Raw genomic sequence first — 27,657 nt, forward strand, 5'->3', positions numbered from 1 at the left:
GGGTGGGGTACCAGGCTCATGATTGGACTTCAAGCACCATGCAATAGAGCTTAGCCCATGAGAAAATCCATCAAGCAATGTTCCATGAAAACTGCTCCTGTTCTATTCCATATATGGAGAAACTCAAGTCATGACGAAAGTCACAGGGTCTGGTATGATGGCTCACGACTGAATCCACACCTTGCAGAACTAGGATCCCGTGAGGTTTTGCTTCATGTCCTGGCTGCTCCACTTCCCATCCAGCTCCCTGCTTATGGCCTGGGAGAGTAGGAGAGGATGGCCCAAGTCTTGGTACCCTTTGCCTGTATGAATGATCTGGAAGAAGCTCCTGGCTCCTGGCTTCAGGTAAGCTCAGCTCCATCATAGCAGCAATTTTGGGAGTGGGCCAACAGATAGTGGATCTTTCTCTGTCTTTCTCTCCATAAATTTAATCTGCTTTCCAATGAAAGAAGTAAATTTTTTTTCTTAAGAAAAACATCCCCATTAGCTTTGTAAGTCTACCCAGATAGATGACCACACTGTATATTTAAGGGGTATGCATCAATTTTATGAATCTCTGGATATACTAAATGCTGTCTTTGGTTACACAAAGGAAACCCACAGGTGACAGGTATGAAATGTCATGTTGGGTGATGTTTACTGCTCAACAAAAAAGAACATGCAACTTAGTGGACTGAAGATGTAGGAGCATCTAAGTGGTTGTCAGTTGAATGAAATGTCTTTGAGGTGCCCATGTCAATGAAAAGCCAGTACATCCTCTGAGTGCAGTAAGAAGTGTATTGAGACCAGGCATAAGATGGCTTAAAAATAATCATTTAGTGTGCTGCTCTGCTTTTGGTCCTCACATATTCATGGATATAGGAAAAACAGCTGAAGAGTCTGAGAAGAATATTGGGGCAGTTTTTCATTCCACATTGTTCTGTGGTACAAAAGTCATGTGGTCCGTTTTGGCCTAAAGAAAAGCTGGGGGGACTTTATGAGAGTCCTTCAAGTCAAAGTTGTCAGGAAACTAGGTGTGCTTTCAGGTCATAGCCACAGAGGCATCAGTGAAGTGAAGCATGCTTAAATTCTTGGGAAAGGGGCAGGACTAAGGAGGTATCAGCACAGGGGTGCACGGTCTGGCCACTGGAGGGGTGGGTATGTGGCCCCATCAGTAGAGCCCTTGAAGGGGAAGGTCAGTAAGTGCATCAGGCAGTTGGAGTGCATCTTTTGGTTCCCAAGGTTCTGTGACATCACCCGAGTTCTAATTCTGGGATGGTAACTGCCAAGCTCTCACTCTTTCAGAGGTTGAGTGGCAAGCAGGAGCTTAGGCTCTGAGCTCAGATAACCGACTGATTTGAGAGTCACAGCTTTTCAAAGTTGTGGGTGATTTCATAACCGTAAGTTGGGAATTACAGTCACTGCCATCTCTCAGTGCTAATGAGAGTGGTTTCACTGGTTTTGTTGACTAATGCTTGGCTGTATTTCTTCCCCCTAGTCCTTGGTTCTACCTGTTTGCCATCAACATCACTATGGCACTGACTCTGAATCCTTCATCTCACCAAAGAATGTCAAATAACACGGTAGAAACCAACGAGGAATTGTACTCCCAATTGGCCAAGAGCCAAGAGGAGGCAGACGACTTGAAAAATAGACTTCTTCAAGCTGAGGCAAAAATCTACATCCTGGCCAATCACCTTCAAGAACATCGTAAGTATTATAGGTTTCTTGCCACAAAGGTGCTGTGATTTGATTTCACCTGTCTCACACAGGAGCTGCCTGTCTTCTTTGACTCTTTCCTCCCTCTATCAAATGCATAGCATGTTGTTATCTTCTGAAAAGAGGACGAGTTAGTTTTCAACCTCAATTTGTTGAGGTTGAATATCAAGTTGAGCATATTTCTGAGGTGTTCTTTGCAGTGTAGGGTGGGAAGGGAGGGTAGAATCCCACCAAATGATTCCTGGCACACTCAGGGAAATGCTTGTTTGTGTTTGGAGGAGGCCAACTGCTTTTCCTTGGTCTCCTCAGTGTCCTGCTTCAGATGGTGCAGAGGTGTCCCATCAATGTGTGTTCAAGTCTGGGATCAATGAACTCCACTTAAGCCAAGTTTCTGTTCAGTTTGAGCTGAAACAAGGCTGTGGTGGTGACACTGGGGGATGTGGGGTCAGAGTGCTCAGTAATCCCCATGGCACTGGAGGATGCACTCTGCCCTGAAGCTGGGCATCTCTAAGTAACCCTGTCAAGAAGGATTGCTCTGATGAGAGGAAGTGTGTTCCTGGAGCACAGGTTCTTGCTGAAGAGGCAGAAAGCACTGGAGATTGTGTTGTGGTAGCTCAATGCGGAAGGTAGAGCAGGGCTCTGGCACTCCCCTGGGCCCCAATCCATGTGACCCATCTTCTCTGCATCGTGGGCGCCTCATCTGTTGCCATCACGCTGCCTAGTTCTACCTCTGTGTGGTTAGAGTTAAATGGAAGACATATTTCTCTTAAGGCTAGGACAGCTCTTTGTATGGAACAGATGCCGTTTGCTGTTAGTCATCCTACTATTTCTAATGTGTTTAATGGTATCAGCATATGGGTGTGCTGTGTTCAAGGTGTTTGGATCCTTTGAGTCAATGACACACTTCTGTCCAGATGTGAACCTTTATATCTGTCCAAATCTCAGAAACATGAAAGTTTGCATCTCCAGCACCAGGGCGCCATTAGTGCCCAGTGCTGGAGAGCTTGCCAACCACCCAGGGAATCACTGTTTGGGTCCCTCCTTAATGTCTCACTGGCAAGGCTGCAAAGTATGCTAGTTGCAGAGGCCATGATTGAGAATGAGAGCTCAGGGGAAAAAAGTCTGACCCTGTCATGTGCCAGCTGTATCACCTGTTAAGTTGCTTTACTGTTCTTTGTTCACTTGCTGAAAATACAGTGTGTTGGCAAGCTTTCTTTCAAACCTTTGTGAAGCAAGTGGAAAGGAATAAATGCTACCATAATTGTAATGCTTTTGTGACAAAAATTTACACAAGTGTAGTTGACCATGATCTCATTTTCTGTTGCTTATACTTGCGGCTTATTGTCTAGCTGGACTTGTTTTTGCATTTTCTTTGATTTGTGCATTACATTTGCTGTGCCATGTGTAGAGCCATAAGTTTTGGACCAGAGTGTAAATTGAAAGTAAACTATTTAGCAAGTAATAACAAAATACTAAGCTGAAAGGAAATTGGTTGAAGTAGAGATTCAATCCTTAATAAAATGTAGATTATCAGATGCCATATCTCTAGGGGTTGGAGAAATAAAGATGATGACATGCCACAGTGACCGTGGCAGTGGAGTTCCCTTCCTTAAGGACAGGAACCTCACAACCTTGCCCAACTGTCCACTGAGGCAGGTGTGTGTGTGTGTTTTCTCAGGATGTGAAGGGTATAAGGATCTGATTGAATCCGTGCTGAGGAAGAAGCCACAGTTGCTGGCAGAGGACATGACATCTGCTGAGAATCAAAAGTAAGAGGGTGCCCTGAGAGTAGGGGGTGGGGTGGCGGGTGAAGCGAAGGTGAAGGTGAGTGCACCCCTGAAGTGCAGCAGGTCAGCTGGGGAACCAAGAGCTCAGGGGACCTACATGGTGGGCACATGCCTCACCCAGATTCATCAAGCAGCCAGACAGACAGAGAAGACAAGATTATGGGCGAGGGTGGTTATTTCTTCCCTCTTTCCCCTTAGCTACAAGGAATGTCTTGACTTGAACATAACATACAAATTTGAACAAAAGAAGGTGAAGAGCTCAGAGACATTTCACTTACACACACTGTTGCAGGATCACCACCTCCGTCAGTCCATCTCCAGCACATCCTGACTGGCCGTGGACACTGTCTTAGGGTCACCCCCGCGGTCATTCTTTCTCATGAACACAGTTAAACCTGGCGTGTTTCCATGTATCTTTGTGTCCACTCACTGCACACTGCACACTGCACTCATTGCATTTTACGAGGGATGTTCAGGTGTGGACCTGAAGGGTTGTCTTGGTCGTGGAGGTGAGGATGAAGCCTGGTGTCATTTATAGAACACAAGGTGAGCTCAGTGTCCAGGAATCTCACAAGGTCTCCATCTAAGAGAGGAAGGTCTGGTTCAGCCTTTGCCTTCTCTCTGGCATGAGTGCTTTCCCACACAGAGGCAGTGATGCAGGTTGGAGGGTTCTGTGAGCACCTTCTCACCAAACCTCTGCAGAAGCACAAAAAACAGATCATGGGCCCCTTGCTGCCTTTGCGTTATCCCCCCTGTGCTACTTTAGGAAATGTTATGCTTCAGTTCAAGAGCTGCCGCAGTTGCAGGAAGGGAGCGCTCTTTGCCTACTCTTGCATCAGCGTCTCCAGGACATCTTCAGGCAGCAGGACTCTGAGAACTGCCAGGGCCAGGACTTGTTACAAAGACTCGCTGAGTTGCTCAAGCTGACGGAACACCTGGCTGGCAAGCTCAGCCCAGGTAAGATGGCCCAGGCTCTGGTGATAGTGAATCTAAGGTGACAGTGGCTTTGCACTCATGCGGAGCACACCTCCTACACATCTCTTTACATTCACCAGTTCTGGCCATGAGCTGCTCAAGGCCTGTCAAGGAACTGAGTAGGACACGCAGGTGTTTGAAGTTCTGAGAATTACAAGGATCTCTGTCCTCCTGGATGCAGTTGGGCCTGGACTAGGAGTCATTCTCCTCTCAGTTTGAAAACACAGGAAAGAGGCTGTGCTCAGAGGCAGTGTGTTAGCGGCACAAAAGCCACAGTTTAAGAGTGGAAAGTCTCAACACTTCCACTGCCTGTTTTCATACCCAGATGCTTGTCTTTTCTGTTTTTCTGTCGAGTGTCACTAAAAATACGTTGTATATTGGGTGTGACACTCACATCTAAGAGTCACTTGTGCCTTTAAATTGGATGCAGCCCTTGGCCCCAGTGCACTGGATCAGGCACGTGAGGCAGCTGCATTTGTCACTTAGGATTCCCTGTCTGCCCAATGTCAGTGGCATCATCGAGATCTCTGTCAAAAGCATTGTAATTCCCACGGGGTCTGGACTCGGTGTCCTATGAGTGGTGTTAGAGCTGAGGAGCCGTTTCCATGCAAACATAATCAGTGCTGCCCTTCTCATCCTGACAAGGTTCCTGAAGGCAACAATGAACCCTGCAGGTCCTGGGTGCCGTGGTGCCCGTTTCTGTGGAGCAGCAAAGGGTTATCTGCAGAGGAATGCTTTTACATAGCACCAATCAGGCTCATCTTAGTGTACGATTCCACTCCATCATCTTAACCTGGATCCTGATGGGAGAAGATAATGCATCAGTTCCTTGGCGTTGCATAGATATCCTCTCCCCAAAACCAGAAGGGGCAAATGATGTCAGTTGTTTCACAGGACTCAGGGTGTCATGGCCAAGGTTTTTATATCCCGATACTTGCTCCTTTGGCTGCAAAAGCCAATTAAGTTCGTCCTGATAAGCTATGAATGGGATGTTTCTGTCCTGGGATCCAGTTCTCCCCGGAGGGTCCTAATGCTCTTATATCAGGATTGGACTCTGGGCTGCTCAGGTAGAAAGGGATTTCCTGCATTTGCCAGCCCTGTCTGAATGTGTCTGTTTGAATTGCAGTCCAGCAAACTCATGAAGATGTGACAGCGCACCAAGAATCCCCCAGCCCCAGGTAACTCTGGGAAATTGTGGACAGTCATTTGGAACGGCAGTGGGAGGGTTCCTGACTAAGGGAGAAAGGCAGTGTGCTGAATGGAACAACTTGACCCATTCAAGCCCATCACCCAAAATATCCAAAAGGGAACGTTAGTCATTGCAGTATCCATACCAGTCCCCCCTTTCTTCTCAGCTGTGCCCTTGGTGATCCAAGCTGGGCTGGGCCCTCTCAGCTCAGTGCACAGTCAGGCTTTACCACGGCATGGTTTCTGTTGAGCATGGATCAAAGGATAATTAGTCCCGTGTTCTTTCCTCCATCTGCACATCCTGATATCTTGAAGAGACATTGGGAAACATCCTAAATTGTCACGATGGGGACAAAAACAGTCAAGAGGGCAAATAAATGGTCTAGGTTCCCACAACCTCTTATCAGGTGTGCTTCTGTGAGTGAGTCTGGAAGAATTCAGCCTGCTTTTCTTTAGCCTATGGCTTTGTGCTGAGGGTGCCCATGGAGAGCTTCAGAGCTGCCTGCTGTGTGTGGCATGTATTCTTGCCATTTCTCTGACCATGATCTCACCCTCCCTTTCTCTGCCCCACTTCAAGGAGAGGATCATTATACAGACTTTTAGAAATGACATGTTTAATTTGGTGACAACATTTTTGTGTGATATAAAAGCCATGTAGTACTATCTGGGACATGAATTCCTGACTGATAACATGCCATCACATCTTTACACAGGCATATTGAAGAACAACAGTGTGATCTGGAAGAGGCAAACATCCTGCAAGGGCCAAGAATTGATCCCTGCATGTCAAGCAAAACATGTGACATGAAAGGTACATAACAACTGCATGGTATCAGTAGGACTTTGTGCAGGAACAGCACTTGTACATAGCAGTTTCAGAACTACAATGCATGTTCCCAACGGAAGATTACCAAATCCATCTTTTATGGGTAAACTGGTCTACCAGCCTTACTCACATCAAGACTTGGCACTGAAGCAGACTGAGCCATTGCTAAGAGATTCAACTTGAGAGATTCCAGAATGCCTTATGGAACACATGGGCACTTAGGATGGGTCTGCCACTTGGTAAAGTCCTAATCTAAGGCATTGTGCAAATGTACAAGAACCAAACGGTAGATCATTGCATGTAAGGCAGTTGAGAGAAACTCAGAATGGCCTATGCATCACCTGTAAGACAAGAGACTGCCAGAAAGGGAAACTAGTGTGATAGGGACATGAGGTGCCCAAGGCAGAACCCTCTCAGGCTGTGTACCTCTTTGTTTACTTTAGGTAGCTTTCACATGATGTTGCTAACTGGAAAACTCTAGGCCCAGTTGATTGACCTCATTTGTCCTATAGCCACACCCCACCACACACACACCACATGGCCCTAGTGTATTGCTGAAGGGCTATGTGTAAGGCCAGTGTGGTGTGCCACATGAACTTGAAGAATGGCTGGCACATGACGTGGATTGGCCTTTGCCCATGTAGAATTGAGATGAGCAATGTAGCTGTGAGAAGTGTGGTGGCATGTGTCCACAACAGTACAAGTGATTTGCCCTGTCACCACTTAAAGTGGACATCTCAGCTAGCAGGCTGCAGACGAGTATAGCTGTCCCTGGCAATGACCCTGAAGGCACCACATGGCTCATCTCGAGGATGTGGATGTAGGTGGGGTGGTCCCATGTGGTTGGAAACCATCCCAGATGGTCTTCTCTGTCTCATGTGATTTGCAGTGCCCCAAACACCTTTGCATGTCGAAGACCCTTTCCTGCATTCTGCCCAGTGCAGGTAAGTAGATGATGTGGTTGCTTCCTTTGCATGGATTGTGTGGAATCCCAGAACTAACAGAAACGGAATGGGCCAGAGGGACCTGTGGCATACCCTCTGGCCAATAACGTCAGGCTTCTGAGGAGAACCCGCCCCTTGTCTTGGGGATGCCCAAAGAAGCTCCCTTTGTTTCCTCCCTTTGCTACTGGGTGTGCTAAGTTCCTGGGTCTATCCAGGAAACTTCTGTAACCATGACGTCTGCACTGACTTCTCAGGGGAGAGTGATCAGTCTCTGCCCTGATGGTGTTTGCAGTTGGTAAAGCACACAGTTTGCTCTGATGATTCTCATTCTTCGGCTTGGGAGGATGGCCTTGGTAGGCATCAATCCAGTGGCCCTTGCAGGCAGTGATTTCTGCCTCTGAGGGGAGGCCGATCCCTGTTTGTCCTGCAGTCATTCCACACGCATTTGTGGGCATCCAGCATGGGTGGCATGAAAAATGACTTGAGAAGAGCTTTAAAGTGTCAAGCAGGGGCTGAGGATATGGCCTAGGGCCTGCACTGGGTTGGGGTGGAAACCTGAATGTGGGTGCTCAAGCTGTTCCACAGGTTTATTTGCTGCAGCCAGGACATTTGCTCTTGGGTAAGGGTGACTCACAACTAAGGGGGACTCCAGGTGAGAGCCTGGGGAGGGCAGACACATTGATTATCAGAGCCCTAGGCTCACTTGCGAGGCAGGCATCAGGTTTTCCCTGTCACGTGCTCTCCCACAGCGTCCATGTTTCGGTCTCTGGCTGTCCCTCCCAAAGCTTTGTGAAGCTACCCTCTGATTCCTGAGGGTAATGGTTGAATGTGCCATATTGTTCTCGCCAAGATGTTCTACTCAGCTGGGAAAGAAGGAAGATGTCAGTCAAAGTATGGTGCCCCATTCACGAACATCCCTTGCTTCACACCCCAACAGACCCAGCTATGACCCATCCAGGATGGAAGCCCTCAAGCTGTCCCCTGGGCTCACTGCGGAAGACAGGGGATGTTGGCCAATAACTACACAGGAGGCAGTCGAGCCCCAGCAATGCATTGAAAACAACCATGATCTCATGCAGGAGGATCACCTGGTCCAGGCCATCCGTCTGGGTGGTAAGTCTCCAGGGTTCACAGGCTCCCTTGACACTCAGGGTATCTTCAGGAAATGCCCACCGGGCTGGGTTGCTGCTTGTTGCCCTGTGTGAGTGCAGCAGGGCACAAGTGACAGTAGTGTGTGAATGTAGACAACCAAGTGAGAAGCAGAGCCCTGTGAAAGGAGAATCTACACCTTAGCCCTGCTCCTAGCCTTGGATCATGCCTGGCTCCCTGCACTTCCTAAGTGACACTTGCGCCCAATCTAAGGTCAACTCACATAAGCCCCTATGTGCTCCTGGCTGGTACCCATACAACTGGCTAGAAAAGGATGTGGTGGCTTGGCCAACCCCTGCCTGATGCTCATGACTTGGTGAAACTCTCTGACGACCAAGGTCCTCAGCATTTGCATCAATGTCCAACTACCAGATATGGGACTCAATTCCTTCTCATGAGCTGAATGACTCCTCCCTTCTTGGATCTGTTGACTGCATTCAGCCATTCTGGAAGGCTCTGACAAGCACTCCCTGGGAATTCATACCTCAGTCCTTTGAGCTGAGGTTTCTCAATGCATCTAAATGCAAGCCTTGCAGGTGCTGGTAGGCACCCAGGTGGCCTGAAGGCTCAGTTTATCTCATTGGTCTTCCCCAGGACAAGAAGCAAGTACAATACTTTGCCAATCTGAGGAACTTGAGAATATTGGAATTCAGCCTGAGCTCACAGACACTTATGGAGTTGTGGGATGGTGGTTAAAGTGATATTGAAAAAGTGGCCTGAGGGATTCACCCACCCTCGGGGAGCAGGAGATGTGTGTGCTGCCCTGAATCAGAGGGGAGACAATGTTTCTCTGGCTCCCATTTAGAAGGATAGAACTGAACACTGCTTTTGAACCTAGCCATCCTTGCCTATGGATGTGCACCAGAGAGGTGCTTGCTCCTTGCTCAGCCACAGAGGCAGACATCCCTGTGGGTCCTCCCCGTGGGGTTGGCTACACTCACAGTGCCCTTCCCTGTGTGATGTGATTTGCAGCCTCCTTGCTGGACTGTGCAGATGACGACAATACCCTGGGTGCTCCTGAACACAGGTCAGTCTCCCCGTCACGTTGTCACTCACATTGAAGTGACCCATGGGGAATTTTACTAATGGGAGACACGGGATGGTCCCCAGAAACCCATGCTGGCTTGTCCCCTCTTGTCCTGGAGGACAGCCCTGCCCCTTCTCAGGGGCCCATGCAAAAACGTTCCCATAGCTCTGGGTTTGCTCTGTTCTCCTGGCTTGTCCAAGAAGCTTCTGTGACCAGGACGTCTGCCCTGCCTTCCTCAGGAGACTGATGACTCTGTACCCTGCTGTTGTTTCCAGTTGGGATGTGGGCATTCTTTGTGCAGTTGGTGCAAACAGGGACTCAAGCAGAGCTCGAAGGCAGCATGAGAAGCTGAGCAAGAGTCCTGGGCCCTGGAGGTGGGAGAGGGCGCCTAGCATTGTAGTTTGCAGCCGCAAGGCAGCAGGTGCACTCTCTGTAACAAAGCCTAAGTGCACTGAAGCAATGTTGCTTCCATGGGTGAGACACAGCTCCTGCAAGAAGCATGGCGTGTCTGTTTGGGGGTGATTGCAGCCATGGTGGCCATCAGAGCTCTTTGCTCACCTGTCAGGCATCAAGCTTGTGCCTCCCTGTGGGCAGAGAGGGCAGCTGCTGCTTGTTGTGGTATTCCTATGGCCACTATCTGCCAGGGAGGATAGGACAGAGTCAGTGGGGGCCAAGAGCCCCATTTTTGAAGCTCCTGTGCCTTCACCCCCGGCAGGCTCAGTCCTGAACTTCCTGAGATGGAGCAATTTGATGTCCCAGCTGGGTCAGCAGTGACTAGCCCTTGTTTGTATAGCCTGACCACACATGTGGCAAGCTGCTACACTCAAACATATTCCAACGAGGGTGACCTTGTGCAAGAGCAACGTGTCTTCATGTCCGTCAGACTCAGTGGTGAGTGTTCTCTGGCCAAAGGATTCCCCACAGGCCCAAGTCTCTCCCAAGAGATAGGCACTTGTTTATCCTGCTGTCACCAGACCCTGGGCAATAACAGAGGCTATATCAGCTCAGAAGTTCAATGCTGTAGGACCCCTCAGTATAGTCTAACACACACCTCAGAGAAAGGAGGGTCTGCAGCTTGGTCAAGCCCCTTACCATTAGGTCATGCCCTTGATATCCCCAACCCATCAAGCCTCAGCCCCTCCTATCCATGAACTGCTGGCCACCACCAGTACTACTGGCAAGACATGGATGCCCAAAACCTACGGCCACATCCATTGTGACACTCATGCTTTGGTGACACTCACTATAGTTTCAGCGCTCAACATCGTCCTCTGCGTCCACTTCCTTGTCATGAAACACAGTGCCGTCCAGCATTCCTCATGCACTGTGGTTTCAGCTCACCAGACTTCTAAGGCCCTTCCTTCCATGCACAAATGGCCATTAGATCCAAGGGCCCTCTGAAGGGGCCAGGATATGCAGGGATTCTGGAAGGTCCCAGAGGTCAGGTGAACCAGAGGCTCTCTCCAGATGTCATACCTCCATCCAATGGCCACTCAAGATGGAGGGCAGTGTTCTGCTGCCCCTTTGCTTTGGATGGAAGAGGGCTGTGTTACAGAGACTAGCCAGACTCTGGGTGCTGGAGACAGTGGGGCTGCTAAGACGTGCTAACGGTTGCACACATTCAGGTCACAGCGGATGTGCATGGTTTCCTGCCCTATTGGCCAGTGTAGGGCTTCTGGCTCTCCATCAAAAGAGACAGGGGCAGTCAATCCTCTGGAGACATAATCAGCTGTTCCTGGGCTGTCCTCAAGCTAGCACATCGCATCCTGGTGGATGTAGCTGTACCTGTGGTCATCCACATGGCTGAGTGACCCCCTGATGGTACCTTTCCCTGTTCGATGTAGTTGGCCAGACACCTGCTGCTCCAGGGGAAGCTGATTCTCCACAATCTAGGTAAGTCTACAGACCATGTGGCGGCTTCAATGCAGGTACCCATGCCTAACTCTGTCTTGGGAGACACAGGACAGACCACAGGGACCCATGGCACTCATGCAGGCCTGTCCCTTCCTATCTCTAAGGATAGTGTCAGGGGAGTTGATATGCAGGTTCCCTCTGCCATTTTCTGCCTTAGAGTAAGTCACTGTGTGGGCTCAGAGCCACTGGCTTCCCACAAATTCATGAGGCCATGGTGTGTAGTCTGTCTGTGTGAGGGAGGCTGCTTCCTCCCTGACTCTGCTTGTTTCCCACCCATGTCTGGCCATTCATTTCTGGATTACATGAAATAGGGCTCAAGGGGATTCATGAGGAAGAAATGAGGGGCTGAGAAAGCGACTTGGGAGAGGTGAGGGAAGGGGCAGGGGCTGGAAGCATGGGGAGTTAGACTCTCAGCAGGAGGTGTATTTGCTCTAGTGAAGCCTGTGGAATTCAGACCCTGTTCCATCTCAGGGAAAACCCATAGCTTCAGTGGGAATCCTGGTGAGACAGCAGGGAGGGCAGTCATATTGGTCAGCAGAGTTCTTTGCTGCTTTGTTGGGCAAGCCGCCTTTGGGCCTCACACCTGTTCTCCCCACACTTCTCAGTGTCTGAGTCTCAGGCTGTGTCTCCAGCAGCCCTTCAGAATCCACATAGTGGCAGGAAGGGGAGCTGCTGCTTTTGCCATATTCCCTTGGCGTCAGGTGCACTCTGACGTGACAGGAGGCAGGAAAATGTCACTGGGTGTCCAGTGTCCCCTTGGTGAGACTCCCATGCCTTCACACCCCAGCAGAGCATGCCAGGAGCAGCCTTGGCAGGAGCAGTGTGATGTCCCACCTGAACACACAGAGAACACCTACTGGGCATGTTCCGTAGCCACCCATGTGGCAGCCACTTACCACCAGGCTTCCACCAGTGGTTACAGCATTGTGCAAGAAGAACACCACTGCATGGTCATGAACCTGATAAGTGAGTACTCCCAGAACAAAGGGCTACCTCTCGTTGTGACCTCTGCCCTCCTGCATGGCAGTGTGTGTGGACACACAGGTGAGTGGTGTGAGAACACAGATGAGAATCTGACACACACACCAGGTGACTGAGGATCTAGAGCTTGCCCAGGCTCTAGTCAGTGGGTCATGTCTGGGATCCCAGAGGCACTCTGCATGAGAAATGACACTCCACCACAGCCTCTGTGTCTTCTACTCATAAGGTGCCAGCCAGCACTTGTCTGCATGATGTGAGAGGGAAATTGGAGGCCCATGGCCTAACCCAGTGTGACATTTATTGCCTTGTGACACTCTCTTAGCCAAGCCTCTCAGCTTTCCTGTCCACATCCACCTCTCAGGAATGACACACAGTTCCCTCCAGCAAGTCCTATGTGCTCCAGCTTCCCAGATGAGTTTAGTGAGCTCACTTGTCCTGTTGAACACTCACTGTCCTCACATTCCATCGAGGGGCATTAGAACAGAAGCCTCTGCCCGACAGGTGTGCCAACCTCCAAGTCTTCTGAAATGAATGCACTGGGTTCAGCAGACCTCTAGAAGGCTCTGTGATGCCCTCAGGGTTCCATCTTTGACCATCACGTCTGAGGCCTCATCTCCACATGCACCACTCCTCTCCCGGGTTCAGAACAGAGCCCAAGGCTCTGTAGAGTTCTTACGTGCAGCCAGTGCCCATGCACAGGCACAGCACACTGTTGCATTGCTTCTCTGTGTTGAATGGGAAAGGGTGATATTACAGAGGAGTGACAATCAGGAGTTAGGCTGTGGTTGGTAGGAGCACTGGGGTGTGGGTGGCCAAGATGCTCTAATGGTTTCTACAGCCTGCAGTCACAGGAAGAATGTGTGTGGTGTCCACACGTGAGCCATGTAAGGTCCCCAGGGATTGCATTGAAAGCAGATAGACCGCCTGGCACAGTAGCCTAGCAGTTACAGTCCTCTTCTTGCACATGCCAGGACACCATATGGGCACTAGTTCTAATCCCAGTGACCCCGCTCCCCATCCAGCTCCCTGCTTGTGCCTGGGAAAGCAGTTAAGGACGGCCCAAAGCCTTGGGAACCTGTACCCATGTGGGAGACCTAGAAGAAGTTCCAGGCTCCTGGCTTTTGATCAGCTCAGCTCTGGCTGTTGTGGCCACTTGGAGAGTGAATCAGCAGATGGGAGATCTCCCTCTATGTCTCTCCTCTTATTTGTATATCTGACTTTCCAATAAAAATAAATAAATCTTTTTTTTAAAAAAAAGAAAGCAGATAGACAGGATCCATGGCCTCCACAAAAGGCTTCATTATCCCCAGACTAACAGGATGGTCAGGATGTCCTGAGGTGGTCGCCATGTGGTTTCCTGAGTGTCTCACTGAGTGTGCTTGTCCAATGTGACTTACAGTGACCCAGACATCTGCTGATGAAGAGGACACATTCTCTGATTCTCCCCAAGACAGGTAAGTCTCCAGACAGACAGGCCACTCAGTTCCTGGGATCCTCATGGAGTCTCAGTAGTGATGGATGCAGGATGGGACCCATGGGTACATGGCACCCATGCTGGCACAGCCCCTGCTGTCTCTGACTTCAGCTGTGTACCCCATGCCTGGCATCCTCACCGGGTGCATTCTGGGTATTCCCACTCTCCTCCCTGGAGACAAGGTCTGCATTGGTTCTGATCCAGTAGTCCTGACTGGTGGTACTTGAGGCCTTGGTGAGCTACTCCACCTCTATGAGGAGAGGCTGATCCCCTTTAGGCCTGTGGTCATCCCTCATGCATGTGTGGGCGTCCATCCTGGGAGCATGAGCCAGGAAGCAGGGGCTAGCAAATTGCCTGGTGCTTTTTTGTGGGTTCAGAGGTGGATAGCCTGAGAGGTGGGCTGCTGTAACTGTTCATCAGGTGCACTTGCCGTTGCCTGGTGTGCAGCCTGGAAGGGATATTCGCTCTCATGTTTGACCACAGCAGAAGTAGGAGTCCCAGTGGACATCAGGTAGAGGCAGTCCAATTGGTCCTGGGAGCCTTAAGCCCACTTGTCAGACAGGCAGACATTTCCTCCTCTCACCTGATCTCGCCCAGCCTCTCTACATCTCATTCTGCACTCGTATCAATTTGAGAACCTTCCACTTGGACCTGGAGGGAAGTTGTTTTTGTGGTTTATTGTTCTGAGCACAGAAATTCTCTGCCAACCTGGGAATGCAGGAAGGGCTCAGCCAGAACCGGGTGCCCCGTTCATGAACATCCCTTGCCTCACACCCCAGCAGGCCCAGCCATGAACCACGCTGGATGGAAGCCATCGAGGCTTGCACTTGGACCACTGGGGAAGCCTGGGAGTCTCAGCCCATGACTGCACAGGTGGCCGTCGAGCCCCAGCAGATGTTTGATAGCAGCACTGATCCCAGCCAAGAGGATCATCTGGCCCAGGCCATCCTTCAGGGTGGTGAGTCTCCCCAGGAATGTGGGCTCACTTGACACTCTGGTTATCTCCAGGAAATTCCCCCCCCCACCCCGGGCTGGACTGCTGCCTCCTGCCCTGTGTGAGTCATGTGTCAATGTGCACTATAGAATCTGAAGCACAGCCTTGTTAAGTGGGGTCTACAGCTCAGCCCAGCCCGTTATTGGGCCATGCCTGGCTCACTGCACCTTCACACTGACAATTGTCACACGGCCCAGTCTTTGTGCCTACAGCCCCTAGGTCTCATGGCCATCACCCAGTCTACTGCCTAGACAAGAATGTAGTGTGCTGCTGCCAAACCCTGCCAGATTCTCATGGCCTTGTGACCCTTTCTGAAGGCTAAGGCCCATAGCATTTGCAGGCATATCCAGCTTCCAGGTGTTGGCCTCAGTTTTCTCTCCTGAGGACTCGGACGTCTGCCTTGTGACATGATTTGGCTGGATTCAGGTAGTAGAAGGCTGTGCCATGTTTTTCCTCTGTGTTCAGCAGCAGACCTCTGAGCTGAGGCCTCTGTCCCACAGGAGCCACCTACATGCAAGGCTTCCAGGTGTTCCAGTGAACATTTGCGGCCCAGCAGCTCTGCTCATGTCATGCCTCCAACCATGGGCATCGCATACGCACAGTACTGTGCATGTCTGCTAAAAGAGAGTGCTCGTTTTCAGAGTCAGGTCTCACAGACACAAGTTAGGTTGTTGGCTGCTCATCCAAGTGGCAGTTCAAAAGTGGCCTGAGGGCATTACCCCCGCCCAGGTTGCAGAAGTGTGTGCTGCCCTGACCCAGTGAGGAGATGACATTTGCCTGGCTCCCATGATATATCCAGACCAGGCCAGTGGCTTGGAAACTTGCCCTCCTGGTTCCTGGATGCCCCAGAGCCAGGAGGCTGCTCCTTGCTCAGCCAGAGTGGAGGAGATCTTTTGGGGTCATCCCTGTGTGGTTGACTACACTCACTGTGCCCTTCCCTGTTTGTTGTGATTTGCAGCTTTCTTACTGTCTTCCCCGGATGACAACAGTGCTTTTGATGCTTCCCTGCACGTGTAAGTCAACAGAACCTGTGCTCCTCACGTGGCAGGGTTCTGCATGGAGTGCCATTAGTGGGAGACTCAGTATGGACCTCAAGGATCCATGGAGCCCAAGCAGGCTCGTCCCTTGCTGAGTCACTGGGACAACACTGCCAGCCATCCCAGACATTCTCTCCTTGACTGCTCTGGTTATTCTCACTCTCCGATTGGAGACAGCATCTGGGCTGGCTCTCATCCATAGTCCATGCAGACAGTTCTTCAGGTCTTGGCAGCTACTCTACCTCTGTGAGGGGAGGCTGAGCCCTCTTTGTGCTGTGGTCATTGCCCATGTATTTGTGATCATCCTCCATGGCTGGCATGCAATGTGACTTGAGGAGAGCCTTGAGCAAGGAAGCTAAGTCTCAGGAAATTGCTTGAGGCATGAGCTGGGCCAGAGTGGAGAGCCTGAAGTGTAGGATATTTAAGCTTTTCAGCAGGTTCACTTGTTTTATCAAGGCATGCAGCATAGAAGGAATATTTGCTCTTAGGGGGACCCACAGCTGGAGCAGGACGTCTGGTGAGCGCCAGGGGGAGGCAGACCCATTGCTCATGGGAGCCCTAAGCTCACTTGCCAGGCAGACAGGCAGACATTACCTCCTCTCACCTGATCTCCCCAGCCTCTTTCATCTCTGGCTGCACTTGCTACCAGCTCAGGAAGCTTCCACCTGGACCTTGGGAGAATTGGTTGCTTCTTGCTCTGACAGACCTGGGAAGGCAGGAGGAGTCAGGCAGAGTGCATTGCCATGTCCCTGAACATCCTTTTCGTCACCCCAGCAGACCCAGCCAAGAACCACCCTGGATGGAAGCCAACAACGAGTCCTCTGGCTGCACTGGAGAATCTGGGGGGACTCAGCCCGTGCCCCCTGTGGTGGCATTAGAGCCCCAGCAGTTGTTTAGCATAAGCAGTCTCCCTGTGCAAGAGGATTACCTGTGCCAGACCATCCTTCAGGGTGGTGAGTCTCCCTGGGGACATGGGCTACCTTAACTGAGACCATTTGGGTTGTGAACTGGTAGTGAGAGTAAGGATGCAAAAGTGCCCTTGGGGAATCACACCCCCTAAGGGTGCAGGAGATGTGTGTGCTGCCCTCACCCATTAGGGAGATAGCATTCCCCTGGCTCCCATAACCATATCAGGCCTGAGCACTGGCTTGAAACGTTGTCCTCCTGGTCCCTTGGTGTCCAAGAGCGAGGAGTGTGCTCCTTGGTCAGTTAGAGTGCAGGTATTTCTTTGGGTTAAATGCATGTGGCAGCTAGCCACACTCACAGCGCTCTTCCCTGTTTGTTGTGATTTGCAGCTTCCCTACTGTCTTCCCCAGATGACAACGATGCTTCTGATGCTTCCAAGATCATGTAAGTCTACAGACCTCGGTGCCTCTTAGGTGGAAGATCCTCATGGAGTTGAAGTACTGGAAGATGCAAGTCAGGACCCAAGAGCCCTGTCACCCATGCTGGAACACCCCTTCTGGCCATGAGGACTACATGGCCATCCAGTTTGGCAAACACAGTGATCTGCTCTGGTTATTCCTGCCCTGTGCAAGGAGACATCTGGGTTGGCTCCAGTGCATTAGTCCTTGCTGGCAATTCTGTAGGTTTTTGCAGCTACTGTGTCTATATGAGGGGAGGCTGATCCGTCCCTTTTTGCCCTGTGGTCATTTCCCATGATTTGTGATCATCCCCCAAGGATGACATGAAATGTGAGTTTAGGCCAACCTTGAGGCAGAACGTGTGGCTTGAGGATATAGCCTGGGGCCTGCACTGTGCTGAGCTGGCAAGTTTAAGATGTGGAAAGCTCACACTGTTCAGCAGGTGCACTTGCTGTAGCCAATATGCAGCCTAGAAGGCACTTTTGCTCTTGGGTGTGGCTGACTCTGAGCTGGAGCAGAACTGCTGGTGGTCAGCTGGGGGAGGCAGTGCCACTGGTCATTTCCTCCTCTCACATGCTCTCCCCCAGCCTTTCTCTCTACATGTCTGCATGTACCTAACACCAGCCTCTGGAAGCTTCCACCCGGGACTGGAGAGAAATGGCTGCTTGTGCCCTCATTCTCTTGCTACACAGCCCTTCTGCTTACCTGGGAGGGCAGGAAGGATTCAACCAGAGTGCAGTTCCTGGTTCATGAACACCTTTTGCCTCACACCCCAACAGGCCCAACCATGGACCACCCAGGATGGCAGCCTTTGAGGCTTTGACTCGGACTCCTAGGGAAGCATGGGGGTCTAGGCCTGCGACCCCCCAGGTGCCAATCAAGCCCCAGGACATGACTGACAGCACTGGAGACCCTGTTGAAGAGAATGACCTGGTCCAGGCTGTGCTTCAAGGTGGTGAGTCTCCCTTGACACTCAGGAATCCCTTGACACTCAGGGTCTCTCCAGGAAATTCCCCTCAGGCTGGGCTGCTGTCTCCTGCCCTGTGTGAGGGCACCTGGGCACAAGGGTCAGTGGTGTGTTTATATATACTCTCAAATCTGAAACACAGCCTTGGTAAGTGTTGCACTACCGCTCAGCTGAGGCACTAGTATTGGGTCATGGTTGGCTCCCTGCACCTCTCCACTCACCCTTGTTCCTGTGGTTCATCCTCTGTGTTTTCAGCCCCTAGATGCTCATGGCCATCACCCTTCTAGCTGGCTAGACAAGGATGCGGTGGGCTCATGCCAACCCCTGCCTGACACTCATGGCCTGGTGACACTCTTTGATGGCCTAATCCCTCAACATTTACATCCATATCAAGCTACCTGATGTTGGACTCAGCGTTCTTTTTTGAGCCAACCTGCGTCTCCTTTCTGTGATGACTTCAGTGAGTTCAGGCAGTTTAGAATGCTTTTCAATACTCTCACTCTGTTCCAACTGTTGCCCTGTCCCGTTGTCCCACAGGGGCCACCTACATGCAAGCCTTCCAAGTGCTCCTGGTCCTGGGTACACACTTGACCCAGAAAATGTGCTCATGTTGTGCTTTCAGGACATAGAGAGGCACAGTGCTGTGACTTTCTGTGGAATGAGAAAGTTGTGGACTTAAGAGCCTGGTCTTACAGAGACAAGTTGACTTGTGGGCTCATTGTGAGAGTAGGAGTTTCAAAGTGGCCTGAGTGGTTCACACCCCCTCAGGTTGCAACAATGTGTATTCTGCCCTGACCCAGTTGGAAGATGGCATTCCCCTGGCTCCTATAATTATATAGGCCTGGCCAATGGCCTGGAAGTTTTCCTTCCTGGTCTGGGATGTCTGAGAGCCAGGAGCTTGGCTGTAGCTTAGCCAGAGTAGAGGATTATCCTTTGGGTCATCACCATGTGTCTGGCAACACTGATAGTGCCCTTCCCTGTTTGCTGTGATTTGCAGCTTCCCTACTGTCTTCTCTGGATGATGCTGATGCTTCTGATGCTCCCGTGAACACGTAAGTCTATAGACCTTGGTGTCCTTCATGTAACAGGATCCACATGGAGTCCCAGTAGTGTGAGACACAATATTGGCACCAGCCACTCTTAGTACCCATGCTGACTCACTCTTCCTTCCTGAGTCATGGAGACAAAAGTGCCAGCTATCCTTGATGTTCCCATGGTTTCTCTGGTTACTCCCAAGTCTACCTTGGAGACATTGTCTGGTTTGCCTCTGATCCAGCATTTCCAGCATGCAATTAATTCTTTAGGCAATTCTCCCTCTGTGAGTGGAGGCCAGCCCCCTTTGCCCTATGTCATTTCCCGTGCATGTTGAGCATCCTCCATGGGTGACATGAAATGTGACTTTAGGCCCGCCTTGAGCCAGCAAGCCTGCTCTGAGGAAATTGCCTGTGACCTGCACTGTGTCTGGCTGGAGAGACTGAGATACGGGATGTTCCAGCTGTTCAGCAGGTGCACTTCCTGTGGGCAGGCAAACAGACTTGAAGGGAAGTTTGCTGTTGGGTGTGGGTGACCCACAGCTAGAGCGGGCCTCCTAGTTTTGGGCCTGGTGAAGATGTTTGCATTTGTCATTAGAGTCCTTGGCTCACCCACCAGGCAGTTACCCTCTCCCACTCTTACTTGCTTGCCTCCAGCCTCTCTAGCTATATCTTTGTCTGTACCTCACACAAGTTTAGGCAGCTACTCTCAAGACCCTGAGGGAAATGGTTTCTTGAGCCATATTGCTGTGGCCCAGGGAAGCTGTCTGACCCCTGGGATAGCAGGACAGACGCAACTAATGTACAGCATCACATTCATGGTCATCCCTTGCTTAATACCACAACAGGCCCAGCCAAGAACCACCCTGGATGGAAACCAACATCGGGTTCTCTATCTCCACTGGCGAAGCCTGGGGGTCTCGGCCCATGATGCCCAGGATGGCAATAGAGCCCCAGCAGATGTCTGACATCAGCAGTGACCTCATGCATGACGATCACCTGTGCTGGGCAATCCTTCAGGGTGGTGAGTTTCCTTCGGGATACAAGGTCCCTTGACACTCAGGTGTCTAGGAAGTGTGCCCTGGGCTGGGCTGCTGCCTCCTGCCCCTTGTGAGTGTAGCATGGCACTAGTGTCAGTAGTTAGTGCTTGCGGACTGTCCAGTTTGAAGCACAGCCGAACAAAGGGGATCTCCTCTCAGCCCAGGCCTCATATCAGGTCGTGCTTGGCTCTCTGGACCTCCACACTGACCCTTGTTCCTGCAGTTTGGCTTATGTGCTCACGGTAGCACCCATCCAGCTAGCTAGACACAGATGTGGTGGGCTGCCACCAACTCCTGCCTGACACTCATGGCCTGGTGACACTCTGAAGGCCAAGACCCTCAACATTTGCATTCACGTCCTGCCACCAGTTGTGGGCCTCAATTCTCTTTTGTTAGCCCTCTGGCCTATCCCATCTCAGAGGAGTTGACTTGATTCTGCCATCCAGAAGGCTCTCCTTCAGTGTTTCAGCCACGGCCCATTAACCTGTCCTCTCGCCAGCATCTGCAGCCACCTCTGCCTCTCAGGGGACGCCCTGAGTTCCCTGTAGAGAGCCGTGTGCTCACCCTCTTATGGGAAGTGTTTCCTGAGCTCTCCAGTCCTCTGGAAGGCTCCACTGGGCCCTCAGTGTTCCATCTCCAGACATTCCATCTTAGACCTCTGTCACCTCACCATGTGGGATAGCACCATCTGAGGCTTCTCAGGGGCCTGAGGTTGTGGTGGGCCAGAGGCTTCCACCCAGGGACAGGGCGTGGCAGTGGGTGCTGTTCCACCCACCACTTTGCATTGGTTTCCAGATGTCCTGAACCCAGAGAGCAGTTGCCAGAGTTACATCACATGAACGACACATCCCATGATTGTCTGCGTTAGGTTCTCAGTGTGACTTTTCCTGTCTGATTTTTACTTCTAGTTTATGAACTGGATGAACAGGATGTGGCTGGTTCTCTTGATCCTGCCAACTTCAGGTATGTCTCCAAATTTTGTGGCCACAGTTTCCCTTCAACTTTGGAGAATCTAAATGCAGGAAGGCAAACAGCAGTGCTGCCACACTCACTATACCCTCTGTGCCCCTTTCCTTGTACGGTGCTGTTGTGCTTACTTTGGCAGCAGATATACTAAAATAGGAACAATGCAGGAACAGTGCTGTGTCTTAGCATGGCAGTACCCTCCATGTTTCTATGTGCTTTTTCGCACTCTGTCCCTTGGACAGAGTCACTGGGCCAGCTGAGGTCATCCGGGCTTTTCAGGGAATGTGGTCAGTGGTTGCCACGACCCTGCCACCTTCATGGCCAGGTGATGCCTTTCTGCCCTCAGTTTTGCCCACCTCTTGTTTTGCTTCCCATTGGTAGCATGAAGTTGGTTGGGGGCAAACCTCCTGGCATGGCATCAGATGGTCAGTAACAGGCTTGGGACACAGAAGAGCTGGGGTTGTTCACACTGCTCTGTAGTTGCACTGACCTGACTGAGACCGCACCATTCAGGCCATTGTTGATTTCTAATATGTCCCAGAGCTTCTGTTGGGCTAACAGCTGTCAGTGGTGAGAGTGTCAGTGGAGGGTGGCACAGCTCTGTCCTCTTGAGCCCTTGTGATTGCTTTTGTCCCAAGTACCTTTTCATGCTCAGTGTCCCTGTCATTCAGCCTCAGGCTCCTGGTGCGCTCCTCCTCTGAGGCTTCACCTTGACCAAGCTGTGTGTCACTGGATGGACTCACTGTCCTTTCTTGACCATATGGATTAGTGTTCAAGCCAAAAAGGACTCCTGGGGGGGGGAGTGCACCTTTGTTAACATCTTGTGCTTTTCTGCCCCGCCAGCTTGGCCAACCCAGAACAGCCTGAGTATCTGCTGAGCCCAGTGGCATGTTCACATCCACTGTCCCCCATATCTTCACTGGAGGATCACACCTGCACTGCTTTGGGCAGTAATTGGGATCCCATGTATGAGCCACAGTTATGTCAGCTTGCATCTGTTGCCAGTGAGTATTCCCATGGAAATGTGGTCAATTTCATAATGATCTCCCTGTGTGAAGCCCATGTTATGCTAAGACATTCCAACAGCAAAAGACTACCAGAGCATCTCTAGTGGCTTGGCTTTAAGCCTTGGACTTTCTTGTCTGAGATCCCTTTCCTAATGTGGTTGGTGTCTGTGTGGGTGGAGGAGTGAGTCACAGTATAAGATCCTGATTCATGGAGCACCAAGATGGCTGTGGTGTCATTTTCAGGCCCTGCTCTGGGGAGTGCGGTGGAATCCAGAAGCAGTCCCCAGCTGGAGGCTGATCCTCCTGAGATGTCAGCTCGCAACAGCACTGCATGTGGAGTCCGCAGCCACCTTGGTGACTCCGATGCGCTGAGAAAGGCAATGATTCAAAAAAAGGCTGCATTTCAGCAAGTGGAGACTCGCACAGAGTGTCCCTGGCCATCGACTTCCAGTAAAGAGGTAATCAAAGAAAGGTCCCTCTCTGACCTTTCTGCTGCAGTTCTCACTGGGCAATCCTCGACCTCATTTTCCTACAATAGTTTCTCTCCCCAACTCATTCTCACCCTCATCTGCTGTTTTCTCTGTCTGGTCTTCCCTTTGTTGCCACAGCTGCCACCATGCCTGTCACTGCCATGTCTTCTGGTTGCATGCTGAGCTCTGCTCTGTCCACACAACTTCAGGCTTGACTTTCTCACACAGCCACAGTGACACCTGCCCCACCCTCTTCCACAGCCAAAGAACATCATTGAATTGCTAAACTCATAGGACTGTGCCTAAAATGTTACACTTTGCCCTTCCTTCTCTGTCCCCATCTCCATCGCCTCGCTCCTATGAGACACTGACTTCATGCATTACTTGTAAATAGACCTTCCCCTTGGATCTGCTTTAGTGACCTTAAGTCATCCCCTAACTCGAGATTTGTGTATGTGAGTGAGAAGTATGCAGGCAGAGGAGAAGACTTCCCAATTACAAATCAAGAATAGCACTCCCGGGTCATCAGGGACAGACATAAACCAGCCTAGAGTCCAGCGTGTTCAGCTGCAAAGTTCAAGAGGCTTCCCTGACCCAATAGCCACACTTCATGGCCACGATCAAGGTGCACACACCCGATGGACTACTAGGAAGGGACAATGGTGCAAAAGCATACATAAGGCTGGCGTAATAGCACAGGGGCATCAGGCCGTTGCTTGGGAAGCCACATCATGTGTTGCAGTGCCACTTCAAGTCCTGGCTCTGTTGCCTCTGATCCATTTGTCTTGGAAATGGGCCCGGGAAGACTGTGGGTGGTTACCTAACTAGTGGGGTCCCTGACACACAATTGTGGCCCATGATTTCCCCTTGATCCTGCCCCAACTGTTGTGGGCATATGAGCAGTGGGCCAGTAGATCGAAGACCTTACTCCTTCTTTCTTACTCTCCCTTCTCTTTACCGATGTGCTGCTTTTCTAATAAGTCAAGAAATGTGTCTCTCTCACCAGGAATCTTGGAATGCTCACACAACCCATTACCTTCCCATATGCTCATGAAGGACAGGCTTTTACAGATACCCAGAAATGAAGCAGTTAGTCAGTCTGGCTTCTGTCTTGTTTGACGTCCCAGATACTTTCACATGTTCAGGGAAAACTCTTGAAAATGAACTCCATTGAGTGTGCGGCCAGAGAGCAGAGTCCATGTGTGCGGTCCATGTGTGCAGAAGCTTTCTTTTCTTCGACCTTTTGCTTTCTGCTTCTGCCTTCTCTGGAGTCCCCCTGTCAGCCTGTGGCTCAGCACGTCAGTCCCACGGGATCCCACTCTGGCTCTGGCCTCTGTCACTACTGAGCATCCCTTCAGAGTCAGTGACCAGCAGGATGTAACCAAGACCCTCATTTGCTTTCTTTCTCTTTCTCACTCCCAGATACCAAGAACCACTAGAACCGTGGTGAGTCCTGATGGGTAAATGGCAAGATGTCAGGAGGAGAAGCAAAACCCTTCATTTGAGAAACATCTGAATAGGCATGCCAATTCACTGCCTGCCCTGAAATGAGCAAAACTCCCTTCAGAGGACTGAATCCTGACACCAGTATCCACTGTACCGTCGCTTACCCAACAGGTGTCCATGGGGTTCCCTGACAGAGCTTCTGAATCCTTTTGGAGTGACCACCTATGACACCAAGCTCTGAGACCTTAATTTGGACTCACTTAAATTGTCATCGCTGAAAAAGGAAATCTCATAGCCAAAATGTGGATATTGGCAATTTGTCAACACATAGATACTGTCCTTTATGCTTACATCAGCTCAGTTTTACCATTCGCCCTTCTCCCATGTATGGATATATGTACTTTGGAAATTTTAATTTTTATTGCTCTTATATATTTCTATTTCTGATATTATTCCCTTATAAAAAATAACATTCCCTCTCAAGTTCAGTATATTAAAGGTCGTCTTTTATTCATGATCATTGTGCTATTTGTAGTTTTAAAATTCAGTGTTATAATCAATTCCGTATTAGCATGATTGGTTTTAGAAAATATGGATATAAACAATGAAATATTCTCATTTCCTATCTCCTGGCTAGCATACACATCCCCCTATTGTGAACTACCCTTAGGAAAGTGAGACTGTAGTGTCACCTGTCTGTAGGTGTTCTTTGGCCAGACACTAACGTTGCCGAGGTGTCCAAGTGAGCTGTTGCATGCGGCTGAGCCTAGTGTCCAGGTACCGCCTCCCCCTGCTAGCACACTGCAGCTGCTGCAACAGAACAACAGCCCTGCTCAGCCCGCAACAAGCAGGTACATCTTTCTCACAATTCCTTGGGCTGGGAGGGCCATGCTGCAGCTGCCAGCAGCTGGGGTGTCTGGTGAGCACTCCATTTCTAACGGGCTGATGGTCTCTTCCTCCAGGATGGAAGGTTGGGGCAGCAAGCAGAGTCCTGTTGCTCCAAGGACACTGAGCCTGTCCTGAGGGCTCCATCCTTATGAGCTGATGGACCCACAAACCATGCCACCTCCTCACACCCTCACCTGGGGAGTTAAGATTGCAGTCACACTGAGTGTGTCCCTGGTACCTAACCCTGTATCTACTTCCATACATTCCCATGTTGATTTGTTTCATTTTGATTACCATTACTGTATGCACGGTATATTCTGTCTTACACATTTTTCCAATATTTGTTTTTATTGCAAAGGCAGAATTAGAGAGAGAGACATAGAGAGAGAGAGAGAGAATCACACAGCTGCTGGTTACTGCCAAATGTCTGCACTAGCCAGAGCTGGACGTGATCCAGTCCAAACCAGGAGCCAGGAGCCAGGAGCTTCTTCTAGGTCTCCTGTGTGGGAGCATGGGCCCAAGGATTTGAGCAATTCTCTGGTTCTTTGCTAGGCCAAAAGCAGAGAGCTGGATTGCAAATGGAGCAGCCAGGAATTGAACCAGCAGCCACATGATATGCTAACATCACAGGTGGAAGTTTAGCCTATAACACCATGGCACCAGGCTCAACCCTATATATTTTTAAGTTTCAAAAATGTTTGGAATGGTGTACACAGGAACTAGGAACTCTGATACTTGTATAAGCTATGTTCTCCATTGCTCCTGTGTGCCGGGACACCTGACTGACAGTCCTGTGGCCACCTTGGGCCAAGACTGGAAAAAACACAAGTGCCCATCTTTGCTAGAATCAATGACCACATTGTATCATCTATTATAAGAAATAAAAGTGGCTGGATACTCAATGGTTACTGAATTCAACTGTGTGAAGGGAATTGGTCAGGCCTAAGAGAATACACACAACATGTTACCATCTTAAACCCAGCCTGCCAAGGGTGCTGAATGAGCAAACAGTATAAGATTACCAACTAAAAGAGCTTCACAAAAGTGAGAGTGTGGGAACTGCTCAAGACAGTGGGCAGTGCTGCTACAAAGGGTGAGCTGGAGTTTTCCAGAAGCTAAATGAGCTCTAGATGTTGGGCCAGATCCTGGGTTATTAGCCTGAAGCACTGGAAGGATGTGTCCATTCACCTTTGATGGTGCTTTCCCCAGATGGCTATGCATTCCCAGAGCCTGTCAGTGGCACCACTACTGCTCCTCCTTCCCCATGATACCAGCAGAAAGACACATGATTTATAGGGCAGAGATGACATCTTTTACTCGTGTACAGACAGGGCGGGTGCCCAGGATGGCGTGTTCCTGATGTGAGCCCACAGTCATTGGCATCCAGAGGATGCTGGGTTGACAGACAAGCACACACCTCTCGTTCTGTTAGCATTGACCTTAGCCCTGTGTTGCAGTCAGAAGATTCTAAGGAGGTTGCAAGGCATGGGAGTTAATGGCTGCACCTTTAAAACAACCTTGGATTTCAATTTCTGATACCATTGGCCAGTGAGAAGGGACATCTTTCCTTTCAGTTCCCAGCCTTTAGAGCTGTCTGCAAGAGACTTGGAGTGGAGGTTTGACCTACTGCATGCTGGAGATGCAAGCTTCCGGGCATAGCTGAGGCCAAGTCCCCAGGGAGACCATTACTGGCACCTGCATCTGTGTTAGTAGTTCCAATGCACTGACTGGACTGGGCCTTTCCTATACCCAGTGTTTAGTAGGCAACTTTCCCTCTGAAAACCAAGGCAAGAAACAAAAGGGAACTGGGAGACTATAATCTGTGTGTTGCTTTTCACGTGTCATGGGTGCAGTATACAATGGGGTCTTGCCCCGGTCTGCTCAGGTTCAAGGTGAAATCCACACTGCTGCAACATGGTGCGGTGAACAAAACCCAAGAATTTAGGATCAGATCTGCCCAATAGGTCTAGGAGTCTCAATTAGTGGTCATTGAACTTAAGAAGGTACTCATTTTCTTATTTATGTCTCAATTCCCTCAACTGTGAGATCTGAGAATTCTAAATTCTGAATCCCATGGTCGTTGGTCGGTGAGCAAGGTCACTGCCAGACTGGCTGACTCTAAGAATTCTCAGTGTTATCTGTGGATATGTGGTGTTTCTTTCAGGCATTTTCCTGAGAGTTTAATGCCTGCAAGGTGACATCACACACATTGTTTCAGCTGCTCTAGAACTGTGGGTGTGTTCTCCTTTTGCTTCTGCTCAAGTTCTAGGTCTGCCCAACCAAGCAACCAGGTGCCTTCACTCTGTGCTTCCTCCCTGCTTCGTGGCAGTTATGTTACCCACCAGAGCTTCTCTAGTTCTTCCCAATTTTCTGTTTTGTTTTTTTTTTTTTTTAATACAAGACAGCGTGATAGTGGCTGGAACACTAAAGGTTTAATCTTCAAAACCCTTAATATGATTTGTTCTAATATAAGCACAGTCATGT

At 50.2% G+C, this 27,657-nt stretch overlaps 1 protein-coding gene across 1 annotated transcript; it reads left to right on the forward strand.

Annotated features, from left to right (window-relative positions):
- On the forward strand, positions 1-24,800 carry LOC131483341 (uncharacterized). Its single transcript, XM_058681272.1, has 24 exons — positions 1-345; positions 1,478-1,689; positions 3,377-3,467; positions 4,252-4,442; positions 5,587-5,638; positions 6,362-6,459; positions 7,364-7,418; positions 8,356-8,531; positions 9,540-9,594; positions 10,310-10,485; positions 11,439-11,487; positions 12,299-12,474; positions 13,889-13,943; positions 14,743-14,921; positions 15,916-15,970; positions 16,769-16,947; positions 17,290-17,344; positions 18,138-18,313; positions 19,323-19,377; positions 20,205-20,380; positions 21,305-21,359; positions 22,206-22,366; positions 22,613-22,827; positions 24,262-24,800. Exons 1-24 carry the CDS (start codon positions 311-313, stop codon positions 24,301-24,303), a joined length of 2,769 nt encoding a protein of 922 aa, XP_058537255.1. The 5' UTR covers positions 1-310; the 3' UTR covers positions 24,304-24,800.
- Positions 24,801-27,657: the final 2,857 nt, after the last annotated feature.

The sequence above is a fragment of the Ochotona princeps genome, chromosome 25 (assembly GCF_030435755.1).
Source record: "Ochotona princeps isolate mOchPri1 chromosome 25, mOchPri1.hap1, whole genome shotgun sequence".
Taxonomy (NCBI): domain Eukaryota; kingdom Metazoa; phylum Chordata; class Mammalia; order Lagomorpha; family Ochotonidae; genus Ochotona; species Ochotona princeps.

Bases quoted from the DNA above. Each gene is read 5' to 3' on its own strand.
- LOC131483341 (XM_058681272.1), top strand. From the start codon at position 311: ATGATCTGGAAGAAGCTCCTGGCTCCTGGCTTCAG. The intron at 12,475-13,888 runs GTGAGTACTCCC...TGTGACTTACAG, and splicing joins CATGGTCATGAACCTGATAA to TGACCCAGACATCTGCTGAT. The intron at 20,381-21,304 runs GTGAGTTTCCTT...TTTTACTTCTAG, and splicing joins CTGGGCAATCCTTCAGGGTG to TTTATGAACTGGATGAACAG.